This window comes from Nymphaea colorata, chromosome 2 (assembly GCF_008831285.2).
Source record: "Nymphaea colorata isolate Beijing-Zhang1983 chromosome 2, ASM883128v2, whole genome shotgun sequence".
Classification (NCBI taxonomy): domain Eukaryota; kingdom Viridiplantae; phylum Streptophyta; class Magnoliopsida; order Nymphaeales; family Nymphaeaceae; genus Nymphaea; species Nymphaea colorata.
In genome coordinates this window covers 24,437,124-24,462,099 of record NC_045139.1, presented here as the reverse complement: position 1 = coordinate 24,462,099, position 24,976 = coordinate 24,437,124, and the positions used below count along the sequence as shown (strand labels likewise).

General features: G+C 38.6%; 1 protein-coding gene across 1 annotated transcript; it reads right to left on the bottom strand.

The window, feature by feature from the left end:
* Positions 1-926: 926 nt before the first annotated feature.
* Positions 927-21,627, bottom strand: LOC116248026 (uncharacterized). The gene is made up of 9 exons (XM_031620585.2): positions 21,006-21,627; positions 18,622-18,716; positions 18,434-18,513; positions 8,295-8,336; positions 8,093-8,220; positions 7,691-7,871; positions 7,189-7,367; positions 1,603-1,833; positions 927-1,502 (listed from the first exon to the last, which is right to left on the bottom strand). The coding sequence occupies exons 1-9, from the start codon at positions 21,443-21,445 to the stop codon at positions 1,247-1,249; spliced, it is 1,632 nt and encodes a 543-aa protein (XP_031476445.1). The 5' UTR covers positions 21,446-21,627; the 3' UTR covers positions 927-1,246.
* Between the last annotated feature and the right edge of the window lie 3,349 nt (positions 21,628-24,976).

Sequence of the window (24,976 nt, the reverse complement as noted above, 5' to 3'; positions counted from 1 at the left end):
AGAGAGAGAGAGAGAGAAGCCCCATGACAAATTCTCAATCTCTTTTTTCTTTATTTGCTTTGGTGACATTTATTTTGCCTCGTGTCTCCCAAGGACGATTGGGGCTCAAACGGAAAAGGAGAGAGGAAAAACACACTGAGAGACCAAACACGCCTAATGAGAGAAAGATTCACCTTGCACTTCGTACGCATGTGAACCAAATGCTTTTCACTTTTTTCCTTTTCGTCTTCAACCAACAGATTGTGTTCGTGGCAGAATCCAATCTCCGTGCTTTTTCTAGGCTCGTTTCCACCTCTAACCCCACGGCCTAACCCACTGAAAATAGGCCGGTTACCAACTTAGATGGAGCATACCCATTGGGATGATATGAACCCACATGATTGGCCAGATCCCCAGAGCTTGAATTATTAAATGTCATTATCAAGCCATCCTCAATCTTCATCCTCATGTCCTGGGTAATGAATGGAAAGCCTCCTTGTCCAATCCCCTTCTCAACGGGACTCCAATATTGAAGTGCCCATCTTCTGGTGCCTGCTATCCATGGCCGTCAGTTTCAGGAAAAGGCAGACATTTCTCATCCATTTCTTTGCCGTGCAAGGCAGAAGTTCAATCACAACCCATCATGAGTAAAGGTCTGAGGAATAAGAATGGGCTAGGAAATTAGAACAGGATTCTAGAAACTCAACTGACTTGGGTTCTGCCGTCTCCAAAAGTTAAAGGAGCGGTCACACATAATTGTGTTTCCGTAGTCTCAAAAAGTTGGTGGTAAGATAGGCACAGAAACCTTGAAAGGCCAGCATCATCTGTCATGTCAAAATCGTTACTGTCTTCATCCTCACAACCATGGTGTCAATGCATATCAAAAACATGTCAGTGAAGAGATTGCAAAGAATAAGCACTGATAGAGATGATGAACGCAGAAAAGCTTTCGACTGAAAAAAATGGACTTCTGTGACCATGTATTCTCCAGCACCTATTCATTTTCCATGTCAGTAGATCTCGTGGTACAAACAGAGATATTCCAACGATTCTACCGGAGAACAACCGGGAATCCTGATGTACAAAAAATCATAGGCTGCTTTAAGAAAATCAGAAATTATAGATTAAACTTTACATTACTCCTTTGCTGTATTTGGCACATTCGCACCTTTTTCTATTCACGCATGTTTGGCTTCAAAAATGAAGAAAAACAGGCATGTACAACATACTCTTAAAGATATGTGGGGTGTTGCCTCTATAGAAGGCATTAAGTTGAGCTTGTTTTCACAAAACTGGAATAATCCCCCACATTTGCAACAAATAAAGGATCATTCTCTTCACTAAGTGGATGGAGCTTCTGACTTGCCTGCTCAAGTTCACGTGTCAGATCATCCATGGTTTTCTTTATGCTGGACCTGTTCAGTCTGCCCGGTTCACTTGTAGAGATTCCAACCATTGTAATTTTAGGAAGAAGTGGATTAGGGGGGATATCTTCAGCATGTCTACTGTTGGAGCCAGTTCCACTATAAGGAAGAAAAAGGAAAGGAAAAACAGCCAATCCGAATAAGAAACCACCAACATATACTTGATTAGTGGAAACTCTTAGAGAAGACAAAATTGTACCTCATATTCGACCCTAGTGTCTCTTGTTTCTGAAGTTGAGCAGGCATTGAATGTGAAAATAGGTCCCAGAAAGGAAAGCGAAAACGAAATCCAGCATGGTTTGCAACACCATGACATTCCTCCGTTTGGGGGCCTTCATTTCTATCTGCTTCAGAGTTGATTTGTCTCTGATCATCAAAACCTCTATCAGTCTCTGCAGTTCCCGTCATCTTCAAAAAGGAAGCCGCACTCCTGAAACCAATGTGTTGGTCGAAGCAGTTAAGCAATGATAGATTGCAAAGGATTAGAATAACTTCATAAGCCTAAAGTAGTCTGGATTCTCCAATTAACATAACATGCCATCGCAACACAGATAAATGGTATCAAACCGGACAAGTTTATCACTGTATAATGTTAAAGTTCTGAGAAAAAAAAAGTCCAATCCAACTATAAATTTGGTGTCTTAAAACAAGACATACATAGGAAGGATAATGAATGTGCGGATAAATTTTCAGTCACATTTGTACCTTGAACATGATTATCATTTAAAGGAGACTAACAATAACCTCTACGCTAGCAAACAGAATTAAAAAGCGCAGAAATAATAAAAAAACCCAGTGGAAAGAAAAAGAAAATGAAAAATATATATATATTTTTTAAAGACTAAAAGGTCTTCCAAGATCACTAACTTGGAAGAATTATAACTTAATTTCCTAACTAACATCATTGAAAGTCCAGATACTGACACAATGCCAGGCTTTCCATGCAAAGAACCAAAAAAAGCTTTTCCTTGTCACACCATATATACGAATGGGAACTTGTTTACTTTTCAAGCAAAAGATTTAAGGCAAGAATTTTTTTTATCTTTCATATGATGGCTTCGGATGTGTGCCTTAGTGCACATGCCAGTGTTTTTGGTTAAGTTATCAAAAACTCACCTAGGAAGGTGCCACACCTGTGTCGACATGAAGTATCATTGAAAAATAAGAGGGCAAAAATGGATGAAATGACTGCTAGACCTTTTTCTTCAAGTTCAATTTTTCTCAATGTAGCAACAAATGTTTACTGGAAGGATATGATTACATCATTGGCTAATTGCAATTTGTTCTGATTATGTGCCTCATAACTTGGAAAATCTACAAAGAATCATCTTTGTGGAGGAGAAAAGTCATCTGAAGATTTGTTAAAGAAAAAGGCATTTGTGCAGAAACAACATGGCGTCAATTGTTTATCATGGGCTAGATGGATATGCAGAAGCAGTCATTGGTAAATTTTCTTGCTTACTCATTTAATTAGCCAATTTTTTCAAAGATAGTCGATGCATTTAGGGAGGATAAAGATGTTGAGCATTTAAAAGAAGTAAATTCATAAAAGTGATGAATTGGATGAAGAAAATGTGATGCAAAAAAATACTGACTGTTCCTGTTACCGTAGTTGTCTAGCAATGTTATTCGAAGAGAAACAATCTCCTCTTTCTTGGAGTCATTATGTAGCATATAGTTTAAATTTGACACCCAAGAGTAATATGCAATCTATTAAAAGAAGATTGACATGCTCAAGAATTGTGCTCATACATAGTTGCACAATGTCACAACCACTAAAAATTTTATTGTAAACCATCATATGTTCTTTCCATATTTAGTAAGAAATCTGACTCAAATTATTGTTAGTTGCTAAGATTATTTACTTTGTTAAATTTTGTTGAATTAGAAGACTTTAAGTTTCTAGGTGGTCTTTTGCAATATTTAATAGTTAGGAGTTTTTTTAAACATTTCTCTATTTTTGGTTGATGTCATTTGTAAGTCTCTACCGCTGCCCTAATCTATTAATTATTGAGATTAGGGTTAGTTGATAAGAAGTTTTTCTCTCTCTAAGACAACTCGCTGTAACAATTTTTATGATGAAAAAAATTTAAGCAGCTGAAATGCATAAATGATGATGATAGTAGCCAAAACTATGATGTGATGTTTTTCAATCTGTCAAGAGCTGCGGTGAATGCCGAATTTAGAAAGGGCATCAGCATTATACCCCCTAGCCATCCTTGATCACCCTTGGGGACATTTGTATGTATTTTGTGCTATGTAGTAGGATTGACCCAAACAGTTAAAGGGTTTGGTTCTATTCTTGTTGATGTTCGTAGGTTCCAAAAAATCGCTCTTTTTTTATTCATTGCAAGTCAATCACATATGCTTTGCCTATTGTGCCACCCTATTTCAAAAAAGTGGATTTGATCACGGTTGATCATGGTCTATCACTGCAAACTGGACATTAGGTCTCAGGACCATTTTGGCATTCATCGTGGGCTCTGCTCAAACTCATAATCACGAATATAGTTCTTGGGGTTTTATCAGTGAGTTTTCTTCTCAAGTAGTTTTCAGCAAAGTTATTATTTTGAGGAAGATCTCAGAAATTCAAAAAAGTTAAACATATATAAAAAGCAGAAAAATATGAAATTAAGCAATTTATATTAATTTCCTTACAGATATATTGTTAAAAATTTGAAAAAAATGAAATTCCAAAATAAAAAAAACACTAAAAATACATCCAAAAACAGGTTTTTTCTTTTATGAAATGAGGAAAACCATTGGAACACTATTGTCATATTATTGCGAGAAATAATTTTTCCATATTTTGGAAATGTCAGTAAATAGGTCTACAGATATAATCACGTTTCAAGTGCTGCAAGGTCATTCCCTTGTTGATGCCAGTGACCTTCCTTCATGTTAATCCTTCTGCACCCATCATTGGTGATATTGTTGACTAAATGAACGAGATTCATTTAGTCAAGCACAAACTCAAGGAGATCGTACCAACTATAAGTAGCAAATTGAGCAAGCTCCTACTCCTTTGAATTCAAAAATTGGAGATCTAGTGACGATCTATCTTCATCAAACGTGTTTCTCAGTTTGTACTTTGACTGATAGAAAGCTAAGTCAGCAAATGTGGTCTATTTAAAATCCTCTAAAAGCTGAATGATAACACATTAACTTGTTGGCTAATGGCAAATATCATGCATCTGAATGTCTCTAATCATTTTGCACACTTCATACTTTAAATTCGCTAAAGCTGTATTTTTTCCAGCTAACAAAGGACAATATCAAGCATACCAAAAGTACTTTGGAGTTTGGACTCACATTAACCGAAGATCTGCTCCAGACAAAAAAGGGTGGCAGAGCACTTAAGTGAAAACATAGCATGGATCAAGAGCCTAGTCAAGCAGACACATCAATTCACTAGTCTACCAGCACAGCAAGGGGAAAGACAATGGGCACATAGCTCTTCACATGCTTAATCAGATCTAACCAAGGTAGTGGATCGATCAGGTTCAATAGCTAAGTAGGAAAAACTTTTGTCGACTTTGAGAGAGATTATTTCCCTTATAACCCTAAATTTCTCTTTCTTTCCTTTTGGTTACTTCCCTATATTGTTTCTAAAGTTGGTCTTCTGATTAACAAATCCGTGAGGTTATTTCTTAATTCTTATACATCTTCAGTTCATTGAGTTGGGAAACTTTAGAATTAAGAGTGATCCACCTAATGCTACATCACTCTTCCTCCTCTTCACCACATTGCTGCTAATGGCACTAGGAGAAGTTGGGACCAGCCGTTTGTTGTGGTTGATGTCCTATTGCTTCCTTCTATTTCTTTCCTCTTTTTACTTCCTCTGTTAGATTTTCTCCCTAAAGGTGACCACATGAGGAGTGCATCCATCTATCCATTTTTATTTCTATAAAATATTGAAAAAAATCCAAATACTCACTCATTAGTGTTCTTTCTTACAATTCTATCCTTGCTTAGAAAGACGTATCTAATAGCTTCTGAAAAACATAGATGGGTTTAAAAACTTATAAGATCTCAAAATTTGAGGTTTAGGTAGCATTTTGAATAGTAAAACTATAATTCTAATGACCTTATACGTCAAAAAATTAAAGGTACAGGAAAATCTGACATTATTGTGCAGGTGATAGAATGCAATATTATCACAATAAATACGTTTGGTGAAATTATGAATTATCCTGACACTCTCCTGATATAGTTTTGCTCTTTGTATCTAACATTAAAAATATCACTGATATTATTTGCATACCAATGGAAGCTTTAGATCGTTGTCACAAACATCAGTTATGGGTTTTAAATAGTGAGGTTTTTCTTAGGTATAACAAGGCAAAGTTCATTTTCTCCAGAAAATTTTGGCAAATTATTAAAAAAAAAATTAAAAAAAGATCTTAAAAATAAAATGCAAAAACAAAAATGCAGTAATAAAAGGTACCACAAAAACACCCAAAAACGGGTGAAAAAAACCATTTTTTGTGTTTTTTTTTGGAGTTTTTTCTGTTTTAGAGTCTTTGTAAAAAAGACTGTCAATTTTGCAGATTTTTTTCGGCTGACCTAATTTTGACATATAAAATGGGTTTTTTTTCAAAAAAACCATGTTTCTGTGACAATGCTTTAGAGTTTAGATAGATCACACAATAATTCTGTCTACTAAATAAAGGAGGAAATTGCACATGAAACCCTTAGAAACATTTCACCCAAAAGCAAGTGGCAAATAGGTAAAGTATGGGCCAGACTTCAGTTATGTGCAATAGATCCAAATCAGACCGATTATCGAAATGAAATCTAATAGGTAGGAATGAATCCATATCCAAAGTATAATAATATTGGATCCCATAAGAAAAGATTGAAACACGGCTAGAAGTCTTCTTAATAAAAATAAGAAAAATAATTTAAAAAAAAAACTCCTTGCTTTTCCAATGTCAGCAAAGTATTCTTTTCTTTTGTGTGAAAGCATTTAGAGCACAAAAAATTAAAGTATATCAGATGTGATCTTGAATTTAAGCTACTTATATGATATATCCAAACTTGGACTGCACGAAAAGTACATCAACAGATAGCAATCCTTTTACCCCTTAAAACCTAACCAAACAGAACTCTTGAATATTGTTACAATGATTTTTTTCAGAGTGTAACTTTATGCTCCTTTTTCTGCTTTTTATGCAAAATTTTCTTAATCACATATTTCAGTGTTGAGCAATTTTTTCTCTATCTTAGAATAGCTAACTCTAAGTCAAGCAAGCTTCTTACATGCAGAAATGCAAAGAGAACCACATTTGATCAGAATCTCAACATAAATCCAATAAAAAAAGTGGATCAATCTAAGTTTGAGAACAATATGAACAAGAGAATTCCAGTCTACTTCATGTATATGCATTCAGCATAAAGCATGGTCACCAATATTCTTCTCAGCAAGTTTATTTTATAAGTTTTTTCAATAGATAGTTTGTCTCAGAAAAATATCAGGAAAACCTTGATTATTTGAAAACTTCAAAATACAAAACCAAAAAGAGATATGAGATCAATGATCATTGAGATGACAGTTTTTCAACTATTTTGCTGCAAAAATGGAAGGAAACAAACAAGAAAATTTTTGAAACAAACGAAATCTATCATTGCTGCTACATTATCATCATCATTAATATGGACAACAAAAGCAGCAGTAGCTGTGTAAACAAATGGTCACCTATGATTACCATAATCTAGGATGTGCAGGACTAACAAAAATTGAATCCATATAGTGTCAAAGGCAAAAAGATAGATGACATATCACCTTTCTTCAAATGAGTCAACGAGATAGGGGAATTTCGGTTGGATACCAGTTGCTTTCCGTAACCATCTGTTTCCCAATAGTATCCTATCAACAGCATCAAAGACTTGGATTTCTGCAGCTTTTGATACAACACTCAGAGGTATTCCAGGAGAACCCATTTCTTCCAGCATTTCATGGACCTGAAAATAACAAATGAAGAATCAAGGGAAGATAGTTTAATAAACATTTGCAGATATTATGAAGGTTTGATCATGAAGATTATAAATGATAAATGACGTCAATCAAAGAAAGAATTGCAAAAATAAAAGGATTAACCAAAAAATAGGATATTCTTCAAGGAAGCATTAAACAATAAGAATTAGCAACAGTAATCCCACAGGTGGGTCAACCAGAAAAGTCGTCATAATTACATTCAGAATGAAAAATGTATTCATCTTCAATGAAGGAAAACAATTTCATAAGAGGACACCATCAGGTGCAAGTGTTTGAACTACAATTTTACCTCTGGAGGTTCCAAGAGGCTATCAATGCTATCATCAACCATCTCTGCTGGGAAGTTATCATCTATCACATCCCTTCTGCGTTGCATATGCCGGTTTTGGATTAAGGTATGAAAGTGCTGATCAATGGATGCTTCCAGAATATTATCAAGCAAACCTTTGTCAAAGAAATATGGCTTGTACCTAATTGAAGACCAGAAGTTGAATTAGCAAGCCCTGAGAGTTGCCATCAAAGTTTCAAAAGTAAATTGTCCAGTGTATGATAAGTAATATCAAAAGGAGTTTACTGTTAAACAAGGACGATCAGCCAACCTCATAATATCCTCAGTAATTAACCTAATGAACATAAAATTTAAAGTCATAACAAATGTATAGCAAAAAAGAACATACATAAGCAAACATACCATTTTATCCCTTCAGTGGTCGCAATTGCAATGCTCAGATTTTGGGCAGTAAATACTGGAACTCCATGAACTGTTCTTTTTTTGTGCCTCTGTGACATTTTCCTCAGAAGTCCATTAGCTGCCTTGACCTAAAAATTTACATCTGTGGCTCAGTAAAAACCATCAACCTGCTAAGAGCGAAGCCCTTTAAATAACCATATACCTGCTTCTTGTTCGGAATGAATTTGAACATGTGAGGCTTTTCCTGCAGTGGACATAGTAAAAGAAAAGGAAAACAAGGAAATAAAAAGGTCATCAAAGGATGTATTACTGAGATACATGCCAACTGTCCAGAACAAGTACATAATAGATATTATTATATCCAGTACTACTAGAATCTCCTTTACATTCTACCCTCAAAATGTTTGAGTTCTAGATAGATTGGAACCAAATTAGATAAATTCTAGGGAGCAGCTTCTTAAAAATTGGAAGATGCAACACTAGCAATTTCTATAAGTTTGAACCTAAGTTCTCCAATCTGTAAAGGGCCTCAACTGGCCAACCAAGAAATTTACAGGTAAATTAGGACAGGAAAACGACAACAACATCACCAGATCACTACAGTCCCACATAAAACCAATCCCAATAATGTTACTATGGCAACAAATAGGATGAAAGTTCAAAGTACGAATGGTAAAATAAAATGGCAAAAAATTGCTTTCTGGAATGGAAAAGTACAAAGAAAGAGTTGAAACAACTGCTAGGGTAAAACAACCATCAGATTTTTGAATTGTATTCAGTTTATTGTAGTAGCTTATATCCAGTGATGATGAACTTCTGTTACAACAAGATAGTCAATCTGTGGAGTCTAATTTCTGATTCTGCTTTGTGAAGAGGTAGCTCATCTTAATTAAGACCTCCAGTGAAAGTGAACCTTGATGAAAACCGCCAGATTGGACTTTGGAACATCCAAATACCAGATCCTGCCCTTATGAGATTCTCTTTTTTGGTTTGGCTGTTGTGCAGGAAGGAGACGACCAACTAACCTGCCTTCCTGAACCCCCCTGCTATAGCCAATGATATAATTTGTTTTTTTTTCAGGGATAGGGGGGCATAGGGCTGATCTTATCCTCTTCCTCCAGATCGCCCCACATAGGCGTTTCCAAGAACGGTGAAGGTCAGTTGCTCTTTTCCGTGAGAAGGGATTCGAGCCACTCCCACAAGTACGCAACCAATCTCTATCAATAGAAACATGAATATGAAAAACAAAAAATTATTTTGTTGATTATTAATCCCAGGAGAAGGATTTTTGACACACTGTACAAGTTTGTTGCCACTCGTCATGTGAGCCACAGGCCAAAGCTATCGACAGTTAGACATGCTCATTATTTTTCAATTGAACAGATAGGGCACATACTATGTCATAAGAGCACAATCTACTATGAACTTGGTGTGCTAACAATAAGAACCTAATACTGTATGTTGCTCACTTGGGACATGAGAAGAAAATTTTGCAGGCAGTTCATTACCATTTACCAGACACAACCATGATAATGCACATGCATCAAAATAATGAAAAAGGTTATATAAGTTATTTGGACTTATTTGGAGCGACTTTAATAGTATCCAGTCTGTGCTTGCATCTCTATAAACATGAATATTTTGAAAATTAAACTGATGAAGATATTTTACACCACTAGCTCCATGAACTATAGAGATCCAACCCTTGGAAGTCCCTTCTAAGTATTTGGTGATCAGACCTTTATTAATAATATTGAAAAATAGTCACTTTATCCATTATTGTGGATGTGAATCAAGGGTATTTATGAGCAGACTTGGATCAGCTTGAATTTTGCTCAAACTCAAGTAGAACTCAGGTTCAGTGGCTCAAGCACTGTTCAACTCAACCTGCTCGAAATCGACTAACCTCAAGTTTAGAAGAGCCAAGCATTAAAATGTCTTATTATTTTAAAATGAAAGGGAACAAGGGGATTTGAAATGAGGACCTACTTTACAAAGACAAAGAAGACATCCAGTACACCAAAAAGAACTATTTGTGTTACTACTATGAAAAATACGTACATATATGTTTTAAACAAGCTTACTCATAGAGCACAAGCTTGACTCGTTAAGAAAAACAAGTTTAGGTTTTGACTTGCGCTCAACTCCTTTATTAAACAGGATGAGCTCAAGTAGCTCAACTTGTTGTGCAACCCTAATGTGGACACTAACATTAACATAGTTTACAGAAGATTAACTTCATGATAACACTGCCCTATGTTTGCCTAAAGAGGTGTTAAAGGTCAGAAATGTGCCTCAATCCCATTCATTCCTTTATACAAACTTTTATCTCCATTAAAGTTTTTTCTATGGTCATGGTCATTGTAGAGATACGAACAAGAAGAAGAGGAAGAGAAGCAATGATCACGATGTAACGTGGAAAACCCTCAACACGAGGGAGAAAAAACCACGAATGAGGAGGAGTTGGTGCCCACTAGCAGCCAGACTCTCTCTCTCTTAAGATTATCATTAACCCTTAAGGATTAGGGTTACATGACTTAAGTAGAGCCCAAAACGGGCTACAAGGCGGGTCGGGTATGGATCCGGACCCGAAACCCACAATCTATCAACACTCCCCCTCAAGTTGGGCGTACATATCAAACATGCCCAACTTGGATACATTCCTCTCAAATGAAGCTGAAGGAAGAGCTTTCGTCAGAACATCAGCAGTTTGGTCTTCAGACTTCATGTAAGGTAAGATCAACTCTTTCGCATCAATCCTTTCCCGAATGAAGTGACGATCAATTTCAACATGTTTTGTTCTGTCGTGAAGTACAGGATTGTTGGCTAAGTTGATTGCAGACTTGTTATCACAATACATCTTCATAGGTCCTTCAATCTCTATTCCAATGTCAGTCAACAATATCTTCAACCATAATAACTCTGACACTCCCATAGCAACTGCCCTATATTCTGCCTCTGCACTGGATCTAGAGCAAACATTCTGTCTCTTGCTCCTCCATACAACAAGGTTTCCTCCCAAGTAGACACAGTACCCTGTAGTGGATCGTCTGGTATCACCACAACCTGCCCAATCCGCATCAGAATAGCCCTCGATTTCCACAGTCTCTTGTTTCACATACAGGAGTCCCTTACCAGGATTTTTCTTCAGGTAGCATAGCACTCTGTCCACAGCCTTCAGATGTGCATCGGTTGGCGCATGCATGAATTGGCTCAAAACATTCACCGCAAAGGTGATATCAGGTCTCGTGAGGGTAAGATAAATTAGCTTCCCAACCAAACGTTGATATCTTCCCTTGTCTTCTTCACAGAGAGGCTCTCCATCTCTGAGACTCAACTTGTGCCCAGTGTCAAAAGGGGTAGGAGTAGGTCTACATCCCAATTTACCAGTTTCTTCCAGCAGGTCTAATGTATATTTCCTTTGGTTTAGTACAAGACCAGTACTAGACCTAGCAACCTCCATACCAAGAAAATACCTTAGTTTTCCAAGATCTTTGAGGTCGAATTCTGTAGCCAGTAACCCTTTTAGCTTGATAATCTCTTCCTCATCATCTCCAGTAACAATCATGTCATCTACGTAGACGAGCAGGAGAGTAACCTTGCTCTCCTTCTTCTTCACAAACAGAGTGTGATCTCCATTTCCTTGTTTGTATCCATGACGTATCATCACTCTTCTCAGTCGTTCAAACCACGCTCTGGGCGATTGCTTAAGGCCATACAATGCCTTTTTCAGCTTACAACACATTTCTGGTTCTTCATATCCTGGAGGCATATGCATATATACTTCTTCTTCGAGGTCACCATTGAGGAATGCATTCTTAACATCCAGTTGATACATCTTCCACTCCTTCATCACAGCTAGGGATATGACCACCCTCACAGTCTTCATTTTCGCAACAGGAGCAAAGGTTTCCAAGTAATCAATTCCATATTTCTGGCTAAACCCCTTGGCCACAAGTCGAGCTTTATATCTTTCAACACTCCCATCTGGTTTGTACTTGATGGTATACACCCATTTGGATCCAACTAGGTGAGCGGCTTCAGGAATCTTCACCACTTTCCATGTCAAGTTTCTTCTTAGGGCATCTATTTCTTCTTTCATTGCATCGGCCCACTTGGAGTCACTTTGAGCTTCAGCGACAGTCCTGGGAATCACAGCCAAAGAAAGAGTAGAAACAAAACACTTGTAATCTTTCCCAAGTCTGGAATAAGAAACAAAATTACCAATAGGGTGTTGAGTACATGACCTGACACCCTTTCTCAGGGCAATGGGAAGATCGTCATTCTTCTTTTCAACCTCATCATGGGTCTCCACGGTCTCCTCGGTAGGACTTGGTTCATCCAGGGAAGGAGTGGCATTGGGATTGGAAGTAGATCTAGCATCACAAGTCATCACCTCTGTCCGAGTACCTCGTCTAGAGTAGAACTGTCCAAACAACTGAGGGCCTTCCTTCTCAATGCTATTGTCACCCCTTTCCTCATTCTCAGGCACATCAACAGTATTAAGTGATTCTGTTTTCTTGTAGTCCAAAAAATCTATAAACTGAAGTTCCTGTCTCTGAGAATACTCTTCCCTGCCCACAGACTGCTCCCCCTGAAGAGGATTCACACCAAAGTAAGAGGCATGTTCCAAGAAGGTAACATCCCTCGTAACATAAGCTCGACCAGTAATAGGATCAATACATTTGTATCCTTTTTGCGTAGGGGAGTATCCAACAAAGACACCTTTGATAGACCTAGGATCAAGTTTCTTGACATTTGGACTGTGATCATGGATAAAACATACACAACCAAAAACACGAGGAGGAAGAGGAAATGGTGGACGACTGCCAGGAAGCAACGAGTGGGGAGTCCTACCATTCAAAACACGACTGGGCATGCGGTTAATAAGATAGGCACTAGTAAGAACTGCATCACCCCAATAGTGTTTAGGAAGATTTCTCTGAAACAAAAGAGCCCTGGTGACATTAAGAAGTTGACGATTTTTCCTTTCAGCTACCCCATTTTGAGGGGGGGTGTAACTACAGGATGTCTCGTGAACAATCCCCCGTTGTCTAAGAAACTCCTCAACAGGCCGACACATGTACTCACGGGCATTATCGGACCTGAAAGTTTTAACATTCGCACCATACTGGGTATGCACAAGAAGAATAAATGTCTCGATGATTCGAGGAACCTCGCTGCGGTCTTTTAACAAGTATATAAATGTAGCACGAGAGAAATCATCAATGAAAGTGATAAAATACTGGAAACCTTGACGGGTATGAATGCCCGAAGGTCCCCATACATCAGAGTGAATCAGAGAAAAAGCTTCATTAGCACAACTAGAAGAAAGAGGGTACGAAGCCCTCACATGTTTGGCAAACTGACAAACATCACAAGAAATGGAAGACACATCAAAGGAGGAACACAAGTCTGGAAACAAATGTTTCAAAATCCCAAAAGGTAAATGCCCAAAACGTTCATGCCAGTACATAAAAGACTGAAGACAATCTTCTCTTCTCTTATCTGTCTTGCGGATCGCTGTCAACAGAGCAGTAGCCACACGTATGGGAAGACGATATAATCCATCAGAAGCTAAACCAATCCCAATCCTCTTCCCTGTCACCAAGTCCTGCAAAACACAACGATCGGCAGAGAATATAAGTTCACAATTCAATTCTTTAGTAAGTCTACTGACTGATAAGAGATTTAAAGGAAACTGGGGAACATGTAAAGCGCCCTGCACATGAAATTTGTCCAACAAGGACAGAGTGCCTTCGCCTGCCACACAGGTAGAGGAACCATCTGCAAGAGAAACACGTTCCCTTCCCGAGGACAACTTATACTCATGAAACAATTTTGGATTACCTGTCATGTGATGAGTAGCACCACTATCGACAATCCATTCCCCCACAGAAGAGTTACCTTGATTGCCAATAGCTGCAAGAGCATGATTAGCTGTAGTTCCCTCTGAGGTCTCAGTCTTGTTGACATCGAGCCTGCCCAAATAAGCCCTTAGTTCACGAAGCTGGTCAGCAGAAATGGAGACTTTTTCTCCACTAGAGGCTTGCACCTCAGACACGGGCGTTCTCCCAGTCAAAGATCTCCCTCTGTTCCCCTTCTTTTCTGGATGAAGATCCCAGCAATAATCCACAGTGTGACCTGTCTTCTTGCAGTGAGTGCACCGGCGAAGAGACCTAGATGGGCCGCCAGGACCACGACTCACGAGAGCAGATCTCTCGTTATAGGGCACAAGTTCCCTCTTCCCTTCTTTTGTAACAAGCCTTCGCTGTTCTTCCGCTTCAACACAGGAGTACACATCTTCAATACTGGACACCTCCCCTGAATTCAAAATCTGACTTCGAACACCTTCAAACTCATCATTTAAACCTGCTAAAAATAGGAACACCCTGTTTTCCCATTCATGAGCAACATAGAGCGCCTGATCATGGGGACAATGCCAAGGAATATCAGAATGATAGTCAAGCTCTTCCCACTTGGCTTTCAAAGCCCCATAGTACTCTGCAACAGACGAGGTCCCTTGTCGAATGCCATAGACTGTCTTCATTACTTGGTAAGTACGAATTGCGGTCTTCTTTTGGCCATACATTTGCTCGAGGACCACCCACATGTCTCTAGCAGTCTTCTTCCGAAGGATAAGGGGCTGAATATCGGCGGAAACAGAATTGACAATCCAAGTTTTCACTTGATTATCCTCAAGAAACCAAGTATGCCACACATCACTTGTTCTTGCTGGTTCGGGGTTGCTCCCATCAATATAGGCCATGCGACCACGACCAGCAATCCCCATGGTCATAGCAGGCGACCACGAGAAATAATTATCCTTGGTGAGGCGAAGAGTGATGACCTGCATGGGAACATTCTCCGTTCTAAAAGCCCCTATTTCAGTGGGATTGGTGTTGACGGTTGACGAGGAAGAGGCTGCCATAATCACAGACCAGTAGGCAGCAAGGACAGCAAGAAGCAATCACACGATACAACACCAAAAAACGGACAGAGAGCAGGAAACAGAACCAGGCAAAGCGGCGCGGCGCTGGGCGGGAACAGACCAGGCAGTCGGCGCGGCGCTGGGCGGAAACAGACCAGGCAGAGCGGCACGGCGCCGGAAAAGGACACGGCGTTGGGCGGAAAAAGACCGCCGCTGGACAGGTCGTCGTTTGGGCAGGCCGACGCTGGGCGGAAGCAGCAGAACGGGAACGCCGCTGGGCAGGCCGACGCTGGGCGGAAGCGGCTGCGCTAATCAGGGCGTCGCTGGGCCGGTTGTCGCTAGGCGGAGACGGCGGAATCCTGATCGGCGTTGATCAGGGCGGCGCTGGGCGGAGACGGCGGCGGGACGACAGACGACGCTCGGGCACGAGCGTCGGGCACGGGCGAGACGATGAACAGTGTCGGGCGATTCTCCTCTAACACGGGCAAAAGACAACCAAAAACGCCGGAACTTCACGGCTCTGATACCATGTAGAGATACGAACAAGAAGAAGAGGAAGAGAAGCAATGATCACGATGTAACGTGGAAAACCCTCAACACGAGGGAGAAAAAACCACGAATGAGGAGGAGTTGGTGCCCACTAGCAGCCAGACTCTCTCTCACTTAAGATTATCATTAACCCTTAAGGATTAGGGTTACATGACTTAAGTAGAGCCCAAAACGGGCTACAAGGCGGGTCGGGTATGGATCCGGACCCGAAACCCACAATCTATCAACAGCCATGAACGAAACAGCCAAACAGGAAATAAACAAGTCACTAAAGGAGTCAGAAGAAAAAAGTATTGGTCCATTGGACTATTTCAAATGGATGCAGCTGTCTAATTCTAATCACATTTCTTCTTATGTAAAACGTACACGTGAAACTTCCTGAAAATGGTTGTACCCCTTTCTGAATCACAAATATCACTGATAGTTTGAAAGAAAAACTACTATCACCATTTTTAAGCTAGTTGACAATATCATCAAAATATCCTACTATTCAAAATATTGATAAAAGAAATATCCCAACAGATTCCCAGATATTCCCAATATTTTCTTGGAATTTGAAAAAAAAAAAGTCCATTCTCCCTTTTAAGCATATGATTTTGGGTGTTTGTTTTATGTTTCCGAAAAGTTTTCTTTCTTGTTTCTCTATACTTTTGTAAGCAAAATAACACAGAACCTACTGTCTTCTTACTCTCTGTCTTTTATATTTTTCAAGTTTTAAAATTTCTGAGATTTTTTGAATATTTTCCAAGAAACCCTACATTTTGAAAAAAAAAATCCAAAATAAAAAATTGTTGACAAATTTCCAAGAACATTATGACTATGATCCCCATCAACACACATCATGTAATGTGACATAGCAACAAAGTGTATAAATGCCAAATGCATTAAATGGTAGGCTAAGAGAAAAGCTCTAGAAATAGAAGTGTACTTGTTAACCTCATTCAAGTTCTTAGTACTTGATCATATGCTCCACTTGGCTCGGGGGATAGAGCTTGATCTAACTCTTCATTGTTTTGAGCTAGAAAAGAATAAACTAGTGGAACAAGTATAATACTCTAATGGTTCATCATAGTTAAATTAGATTATGAGTTTACCCGCTACGGAGTACAACAGAAATGTTTTCATATTCTTTTTCTCCTCACAGGAAATTGTTAGGCACAACTTGCTAGGGCCAGAAACAGATAGAGAAGTGAGGAGGCATGAAAATTGCATGCATTACAAGCAAAAGGAAAAGCTTTTACTGGGTCATACAATATGCCCATGTAGACAGTAGCCCACCCATCTTATTAATCAAAGAAAAAGGAAGAAACAAGCAAAGAAACCAAGAGATGAAGCAATTTCATTGCATTACTAAAGAATTCACAGCCCCAAGGTTACAAAATAGTTGTCTGAATAAAGAAAGTAGGATAGTAAGATCTTCACAGTATGATGATAAACAAGTTCCAGGTGATAATTTCCCAATATCAGTTTTTAAGGCATTTTTGAATATTACGTAAACATATACATACGTGAAAAAAGTCCACCATTACAACAGGGAGCTTCCAGTTCAAGCAAATGTGACCCTCCATTTTCATGCTTTTTGATCCAATTCAGGAACATGACTGTGGAATCATATCCCAATCCTGATATGTCACAAGGACACACCTGGAAGGGTGCCGCACCTGTGTTGACAGGGCTGGACATGGGTGTGGCCCGTGTGGGTGCAGAACACGGCTTGGACATGGCAAACTCATATTTTGTGTGTGTGAATGCATACATACCACTGTCACAAAAAACACGTATAATACGCAAAAACAGAGTCAGTCGTATTAAACGTGAAAAAAATGTGTCTTCCTTAAAAAAATGCCAGAAAATAAAAAACGTGAAAAAAACACGTATTATATGCGTTTGTTTTGCATTTTTTATGATTTTTTATTTTTTTTAAATTTTTTAAGATTTATTAAATGTTTTAAATCTTTTAAAAATTTGCTGAGATTTTCCCGTTTTACTCCCGAGATATATAACTTTGTCGTATTATACCCGAGAAATTCCTCGTTGTATAATACCCGTACACATTTTTTGTGACAATTATATATATATATATATATATGTATATATATATATGAACTTTAACTAGCAATGGTACTAAAAGAATCATCATAATTCTCCATATCACAGCCAAGAGATATGCGATAAATTAACTAGCCGTTTAAAATTTAAAAAAAAAAAAGAAAAAACGTGTTTGTTTGAAAAAAAAGTTAAAAAAAACGTGTGTTCTTTTTCAGTTTTTTTAATGTCAAACAGTTTTTTCATTTTCTATTTTTTATTTGTTGAAAATCTACTTATCTTTTGATGTTTGTGTTATTAGTTACTCATTTGTTTTATTTTTCCCCCATTTTTAGTTTTTTAAAATTTTTAAAAATTTACTGTATTTTTCCTGTTTTTTTCAAGCTTGTCGTATTATAACCGAGACAAACCTCACCATTTAAAACTCTGAGACGTTATTTGTGACTATGGGATCATAGTTAGGAAAAGATGTCATCTTGCCAAGAATCTTGGTTGAAAAAAGCTGGTTCTATTTGCATGTATATCACGGCTTGGCCAACCTACACAGATTGTTTTTTAACCTTAGCTAAAAAAGTTGCCTCATATAACCCACATTTCAACATAGTTGTGACTTGTCACCTAACAAATATTTAGCCTACACATGCCATTACTTACAGAAAGACAACATTGATACCACTAGCTTATTCATGCAAAAGAAAGGACAGGCAAGGGCGAACACTACATGAATGCCATGCAATCAATCTGCAAGCTATGATTTTCCATGGTAATAACAGCCTAGAAAAGAGAGGCAAAATTTAGACATATTAAGCCCATACCCTGAAATGCTCATATGCAACATCAAGGCGGCAAGCCCCCACCATACCCGTCGGAATGTTCAGCTTTTTCACATAGGTCACTAACAAAATATGTAAATGTGTCAATGAAATAATATCCATGTACAATAAAACGTTCTATGCAGGAACATCACAAAAGATTAGAGTTGCATTTCCTATCAGTAGAATACCTGCATCCCCTAAATCCATAAAGAAACGGAAAACAGGAGCATCCCTTTCATTCTTGAAAGCCGTTGGAAGCACCATCTTAAGCCAATCAGGAACTCTGCATGCAAAAGGAGATTAAGTCAACCAATATGAGAATGTCAGTATTCTACCTATAAGATGCTCCAATTTCAACTACTTTATTTGTGAATAAAAATACAAAGTAACAGCTTCAAAACTTCACTTAGGTTTCAATATCTATTATTCATCAATGGGACTGATAGTTCTTGTGAGATAAACACCAAGACCAACCTTCAGTTACTATTTCCTTTTATTCAACACATTCTGAATACAAGATGTCTTCTTGTCCAATAATTGATCTCAGATTTCAAGCAGTCAGTAGTCACATGCACTCGAAAGATGCACATACTTGAAAAGGTCCCAAAATTAAACTCCAAGAAAGGTACAGCATATGAAGCAAAAAATTTACAGCCAAGAAGTTGATGGAAACCATAAAAAGTCTTCCATTGGCTCAACAAGCTTCATCCACTAAATAACATACACAAGGCTGGAGATAGAGAGTCAATTAACAAACTACTTAACAAAAGAGAAAGAAAAGTGCCCGTTGCTGCACATGAGCCACACACATAACCGAAGTCATGTCAACTCGGGTGCTCTTATGAAGAATCTGTACTAATTAGCTGCAAATCCTGGAATATTGCCTAGAACATCCCGTGCATTCTAAGCAGTTAGGAAAACAAGTATTACAACTAGAGGTGCATTGAGATTACCCATAACATAGCTATTCTATAGGTTCGTTACAAAATTCAAACTTGCTATTTGCATTTCCTAGTGTTCAAAAGGACAAATTGCACTAGTAAGATAAATGCAATCTCCCACCATATGGAAGTTCATAACCAACATTGACAGGAGTGAGAATCATAAGGCAGTAATGCTGGAGAATGCCTAACCTCACTTGTGCACCAACTTCAAATGAATACCTAAGCACGTGTCCGATTTGAAAACAATACGAAATAGACATGAGCGGCCAATTAGTTATTCTCAAGTATCAAGTTGCATGATCAACGTTAAATTTTGACGGTTTAATTATGCATGGATTGTCACCATATTGTTTGACTTGTGGACATTCTTGAAGCCACTCCTTAGTTAAGCATGAGTGGTCATGACACCATAAAGGATAGGAAACACGCACATAGTTGAGGATCTTATAGTCTGATACCAGCCATGTGAAAACCTGTCAGGTTCACCATGGCAGTTGACAGTTCAGTTATGCCACGAAAGTGATATCGGGCTTTATTTACCTAATGGTAGGACACAAAACATTTTAATAGTCTTTACCATTATCACAAATATCGATCTTGGGAAAATCTCGGCGAGGTTTTTTTTTGGCTATGTTTCGCCAAAGTTGTTCTTCTCCAGTAAATCTCGGGAAAATCCCCACAATCTTTTAAAAAATTAAAAGCAATAAAAATCAAAAAACCCCTAAACATTTAAAACAATAAAAAATATTAAAATCTCCGGAAAAAATCACGATAAAATTCACAATAGTTTCAATTTTGGCAAGATTTTCAAAATCTCATGATTTTTTCCACTTTTTTTTATTTTCCCATAAATATCACGAGATTTTTTAAAACCTCGCTATATCTGTGACACGGGGTTAAAGTCAGATGAAGCCTGTCAAAGTTCGTGATCATATAATACCAGCATCTAAGAAGTGATAAGAGACCAGAGTTTCATACTTCCTAATCAACCATGGCGTGCAATATCCATTTGTCGAATCCATCATTGCATAGATACTCTAACTGTCTACTCCAATTGAAGGTTTCAAAGTAAAAAAGTTTTGATAATCGACATGCTGATCAGAAAAGTGCAATTTTTCATGCTGCAATGCATTCATCCGTCGAACGATACACATTTAACATTAGCAGTGGAACCTCTGAGCATACTAAGTGCTGTCTTTTATAAGAGAACAGATTCTGAGAAATCAAAAAATTCATGAGACAAAACACCGGAATCATGCTTTCCACACACTTCTCAAAGAAAACAGTACAAAATCAGCATCAAGAACTTCATCCCCTGCTAGTAAACACCAAAAGTTGCTTTTTATATCATCAAAAGGTGCTGAAAGTAATTAATACGGCAACTTCACATGCCAAAAAGTTTCAAACTCGTTATTTCTTTTCCAGTGAAAGATTCAACCGAAAAGATGTATTGGTAGTTTTCAGATAACACCAATCGACTTCACCAAACCAACAAGGGAATCTCTCTCAAAACAAATGTCATAAAGACTTGTTTTGCCGTAAGAGGCCGTTGGCCGATACCAATATGAGCAGTTCAGCGCCACAGCCATCAAAAAGCTTCATAAATAGGAATGGAAGATAACACCAACCTTGAGAAGAATGGGATTTGGAAGTGAGTGGTGACTGCCATGAGTCCAGTACCAGATGGGTCCAGCATGCTAAACACCTGGCCCACGAACGCTGGACCTCCCTTCAAGCTGGAATCGAGCCCATCAATCCTCATGCTGGAATGAAGCCCAGAAGGAGCAAACGAAGAAGAAGAGGAGATGCTTTTATCTTGAGACAACGAAGACGATGACGATGGGCTGTTCCGGGCGAGGTTGACGACCGGCAAGCCAGTGAATACAGCGGGGCATCGTGTGGTCGACTTGGGGATTAGAGGTGCGGATTTTGTGCTCTTTTGGTCAAATTTTGAGAGGAAATTGGACGAGAAGCTCTTCACGAGGCCGCTGACGAATTCCTGAGGGTGCCACAGACCGGAATCCCTGGTCCAGCCTCGATTATGGAGGGATTCTTCGACGGCACCCATCGAACTAGCGGCTACGGCGAGAGGATTCTTCGGGTCTTCCAAGTTGTCTCGAAGTGGACGGTTGCCATCAAGGCTCCGAGTCCCCCTACTGTCGGCCTCCACAGGGCGAGAAGAGAGAGAGGAGAGGAGAGGAGAGGAGGGGGGAAGAGAGAGAGAGAGAGAGAGAGAGATCCACTTTCTCACTATCCGCCACGTAATGGCCGATAAATATCGTTTCACGGTCTGTAGACCGTTCCGCAATTTCAAGAACCGATAAGAACACCGAGAAAAATGAGCGTAAAATTACGTGACAATTACAAAAAGGCACTTCTTGTTGGAGTAAACAATAAACCCGCGCCATTACCTTTTACAAATTAATTAATAAAGCTCAATGAAATCATTTTTCAAAAGCTAATTAGTGATAAAATAACAAAAATATCTCAATAAAAGATATTATTCAAAGAATAACTAATCCTTAACCAGAATTATTTTGTTATTTATATAAAAAATAGACGGCTCCTTGAAAATCTCTCTAAAAAGTAGTGCGTTTTATTTTAAAAAATTGAATAGTAATTTGTTATTTTTCAAACATTAATATATTTTTTTATCATTTTTTCTAAAATTATTAATTATTACGAGCTACCACTTTGGTGTTATCGTATGTCAGTAAGCTAAAAATAATGTAATAGTTATTTTTCAAAAACTATAAAAATGAATTAACAAATTAAAAATAAAAAAAAAAAGTTAAAGAAAACTTTATGTCGTGACACAATTCATTTCAGGCTATAACCATCATATTGTCTTCGTTGGATCTTCTATTGAGGGGTAAGTGACCATGTCGCATGTTCATTGGGAGCTGCAGGCTTTTGCATTAATCCCTCTTAATAAGAGATTGAGGAAACACAATATGTACATTATATAAATAAACAATTTATGCTGCCCATACCTGCATACTAGTTTGTTGCTTTGGGCTGTTTATAAAATATACTATCATGTACAATATTGGCACATCGGGATTTCTTAGCAAATCTGTTTGACTTTGTAAGGAATGCTTTCCTCTAGTGGTACTTGCCCATATCTCAATGCAAAAATTTAATTGGTAAGGGCATGTTTGCTTCATCGAATCCTATAGAATAAGATGGAGATTCTAATTTTTAAGTTTGGGGACGAGAATTCTGCCAGCTAAAGCTAAAAGATGATTCCCACCCAGAGAGGTCCCTCCCCTATGGATGGGACGAGCTTTTTTCAACATGAAAAACTTAGTTGTCTATAACAACCCATCACCCAACTTTGCAGGAAGAGAGTTAGAAATTTTTATTAAATTATGGCTTCAAAATTTTGGAAGGGACCCAAGTATCATTTTACGAAAATTTTATATAAGATAAATAAATTTTTTTCATGAGCGGGTCTCTTTTTTATTTAGGATTTTCAAGGGCATGTAACTCATATAAGAGTGAGAACACCATAACCAACATATACAACATGTAGACCTATGACTCCGATTCTTGACATCCTAGACATAAAAATTGATCAAGAAAGCTATTTAAGTTACACAATCATGAGTGAGCAATAGAGTTGGGAACACTAAATGAAACTACAATGGCTAAAAAGCTCAACCACTGACTAACTTGGAGGGGTGCATCGACAACAGCAGGTTGTAATAAGAAGCTTAATTAGTGAACCGGCATGGACAGCACAAGGGCTGGACATTTTCGCCATGAGTCTGGACATTATGCGAAACTCATTTTGTTCATCCAAATATAAACCAGTTATGCGAAACTCATTACATTTCCTGTTCATGCATGTTGTGAAAATCAGTTCTACTGGGATCAAATTGGTCGATTGAATAAACTAGTTTTAAATAAAATGTAGTATAAACAAAAACCAGTTTCAATTGATATATTATCTTGGACTATCTACATATAACTATATATATGGACAATTATAATGTCATATACATATATATATCATGACCATGTGATTTCATGTTATGAAGAAGACTTTGGAGAATACATATGTGTCTTTTATTTTGCCAGGAATCCACCGGTGATGGGCAAGTCCAATTTTATTGCAACCAGAATTTGTGCACAAAAAGAAATGAGGGCCTGATTACAGGATTTACATGAGATTACAAAAGAAACAGACCTGGTCCCCTCAAGGGGGACTGTCAAAACTCTCCATCATGGGCCCATTCTTGGTAGAACTCAAAATCTGGCTGGATCAAAAGCATGTCGTTAATGGCAGCGATTTAGAAACCTCAATCAAAGGCAGAGCTTTACTAATACCAGGATAGCTGTTGGGTATGCAATGTCGGCCCATAGAAGCCTCAGAGAGCCATTTCAGCCATGCTTTGCAATTGGCTTGGATCAGGATGTGTTCCCTTTAGGCATTGAATCACCACGACACATTTGTTGAGGGCCCAAGTAGCGAGGCTGTTATGGCCCCCCACTTGCCACTGTATGAACTTAATCAGGTAAGCCTATGAACCATCTCTAACCAAGCCAGCCACCCCCTTCCATTCACCCTCTACGCAGTACCCCTATGTGAATTTGATAAATCAGTGCTAGGTACCCAACTCCAGCTCGCCCATGGAATCCCCATGGATAGCCACACCTCAACTTCTTTCCTCTCAATCTTCCTCCAATCATATTTTAAGATATGGTCAGAACAAATCCTCCACAGGGTTATTTTAGCCAGCCGCCACTCCAATGGCTTGCGGTGGCCTGCTTCATTCTTACTGCGCCAGATCCACCAGATCGTTAGATGAAAGCATATACACCAATATCAGTGGAGGGCCTTCTCATGAAACTGAAGATTCATCCACCGTTCCAGACAAGAAACCCATGAGCCAGAGGGGATCTTCACGCGCCCAAACATCCTAACAAGATGTCTCCACAGGCCTTGAGAAACTTACATTTGAAGAAGAGGTGAAGAACACCTTCTTCTTGGACACGATACAGTCTACATTGCGGAACCTGGTAAATCTCAGCCTTTTTACATCTGTAAGCAATTTGAACTCGCATCCAAAATAGAGCGCGCAGCAGCCTCTGGGCATCTATTAGTGAGCCAAATATACTTCTGTCACCCTTCCCGAACACCTTTTTTCTGCATAGATTTCCATAGCATCCTACAAGAGATGTCTTCCCCGCTCGAATCCACGATTCATAATCTAGCAGGGCTTCCCTCAGTGAGAATAGGAAGCAATGGACTTGGCCGCAGTTGTGCAAAAAGCTCACAACTAATCAAGATGGATAAAATCAACAAGAATAGTTCCAAGCTATCCTTGAACATGGGTAATCATCCCTAGGGACCTTGTTAACTACAGGCTCGCCACAACACCTGTCCCTCCAAAACCATGCAGAGCACCCATCATAAATCGTCCAACTGATGCTATCCTTGACTGCCGTCCATGCAAACCAAATAGCCTTCCATCCAGTTGAAACCTAAGGACTTGAATTAGGAGCCCACAGTTCACAGTTGTGGAGGTACTTCATTCTAACAAGGCCTGCCCAGCTATAATTGGATTTCATCACCTGGACCGCTAGAAAAGTA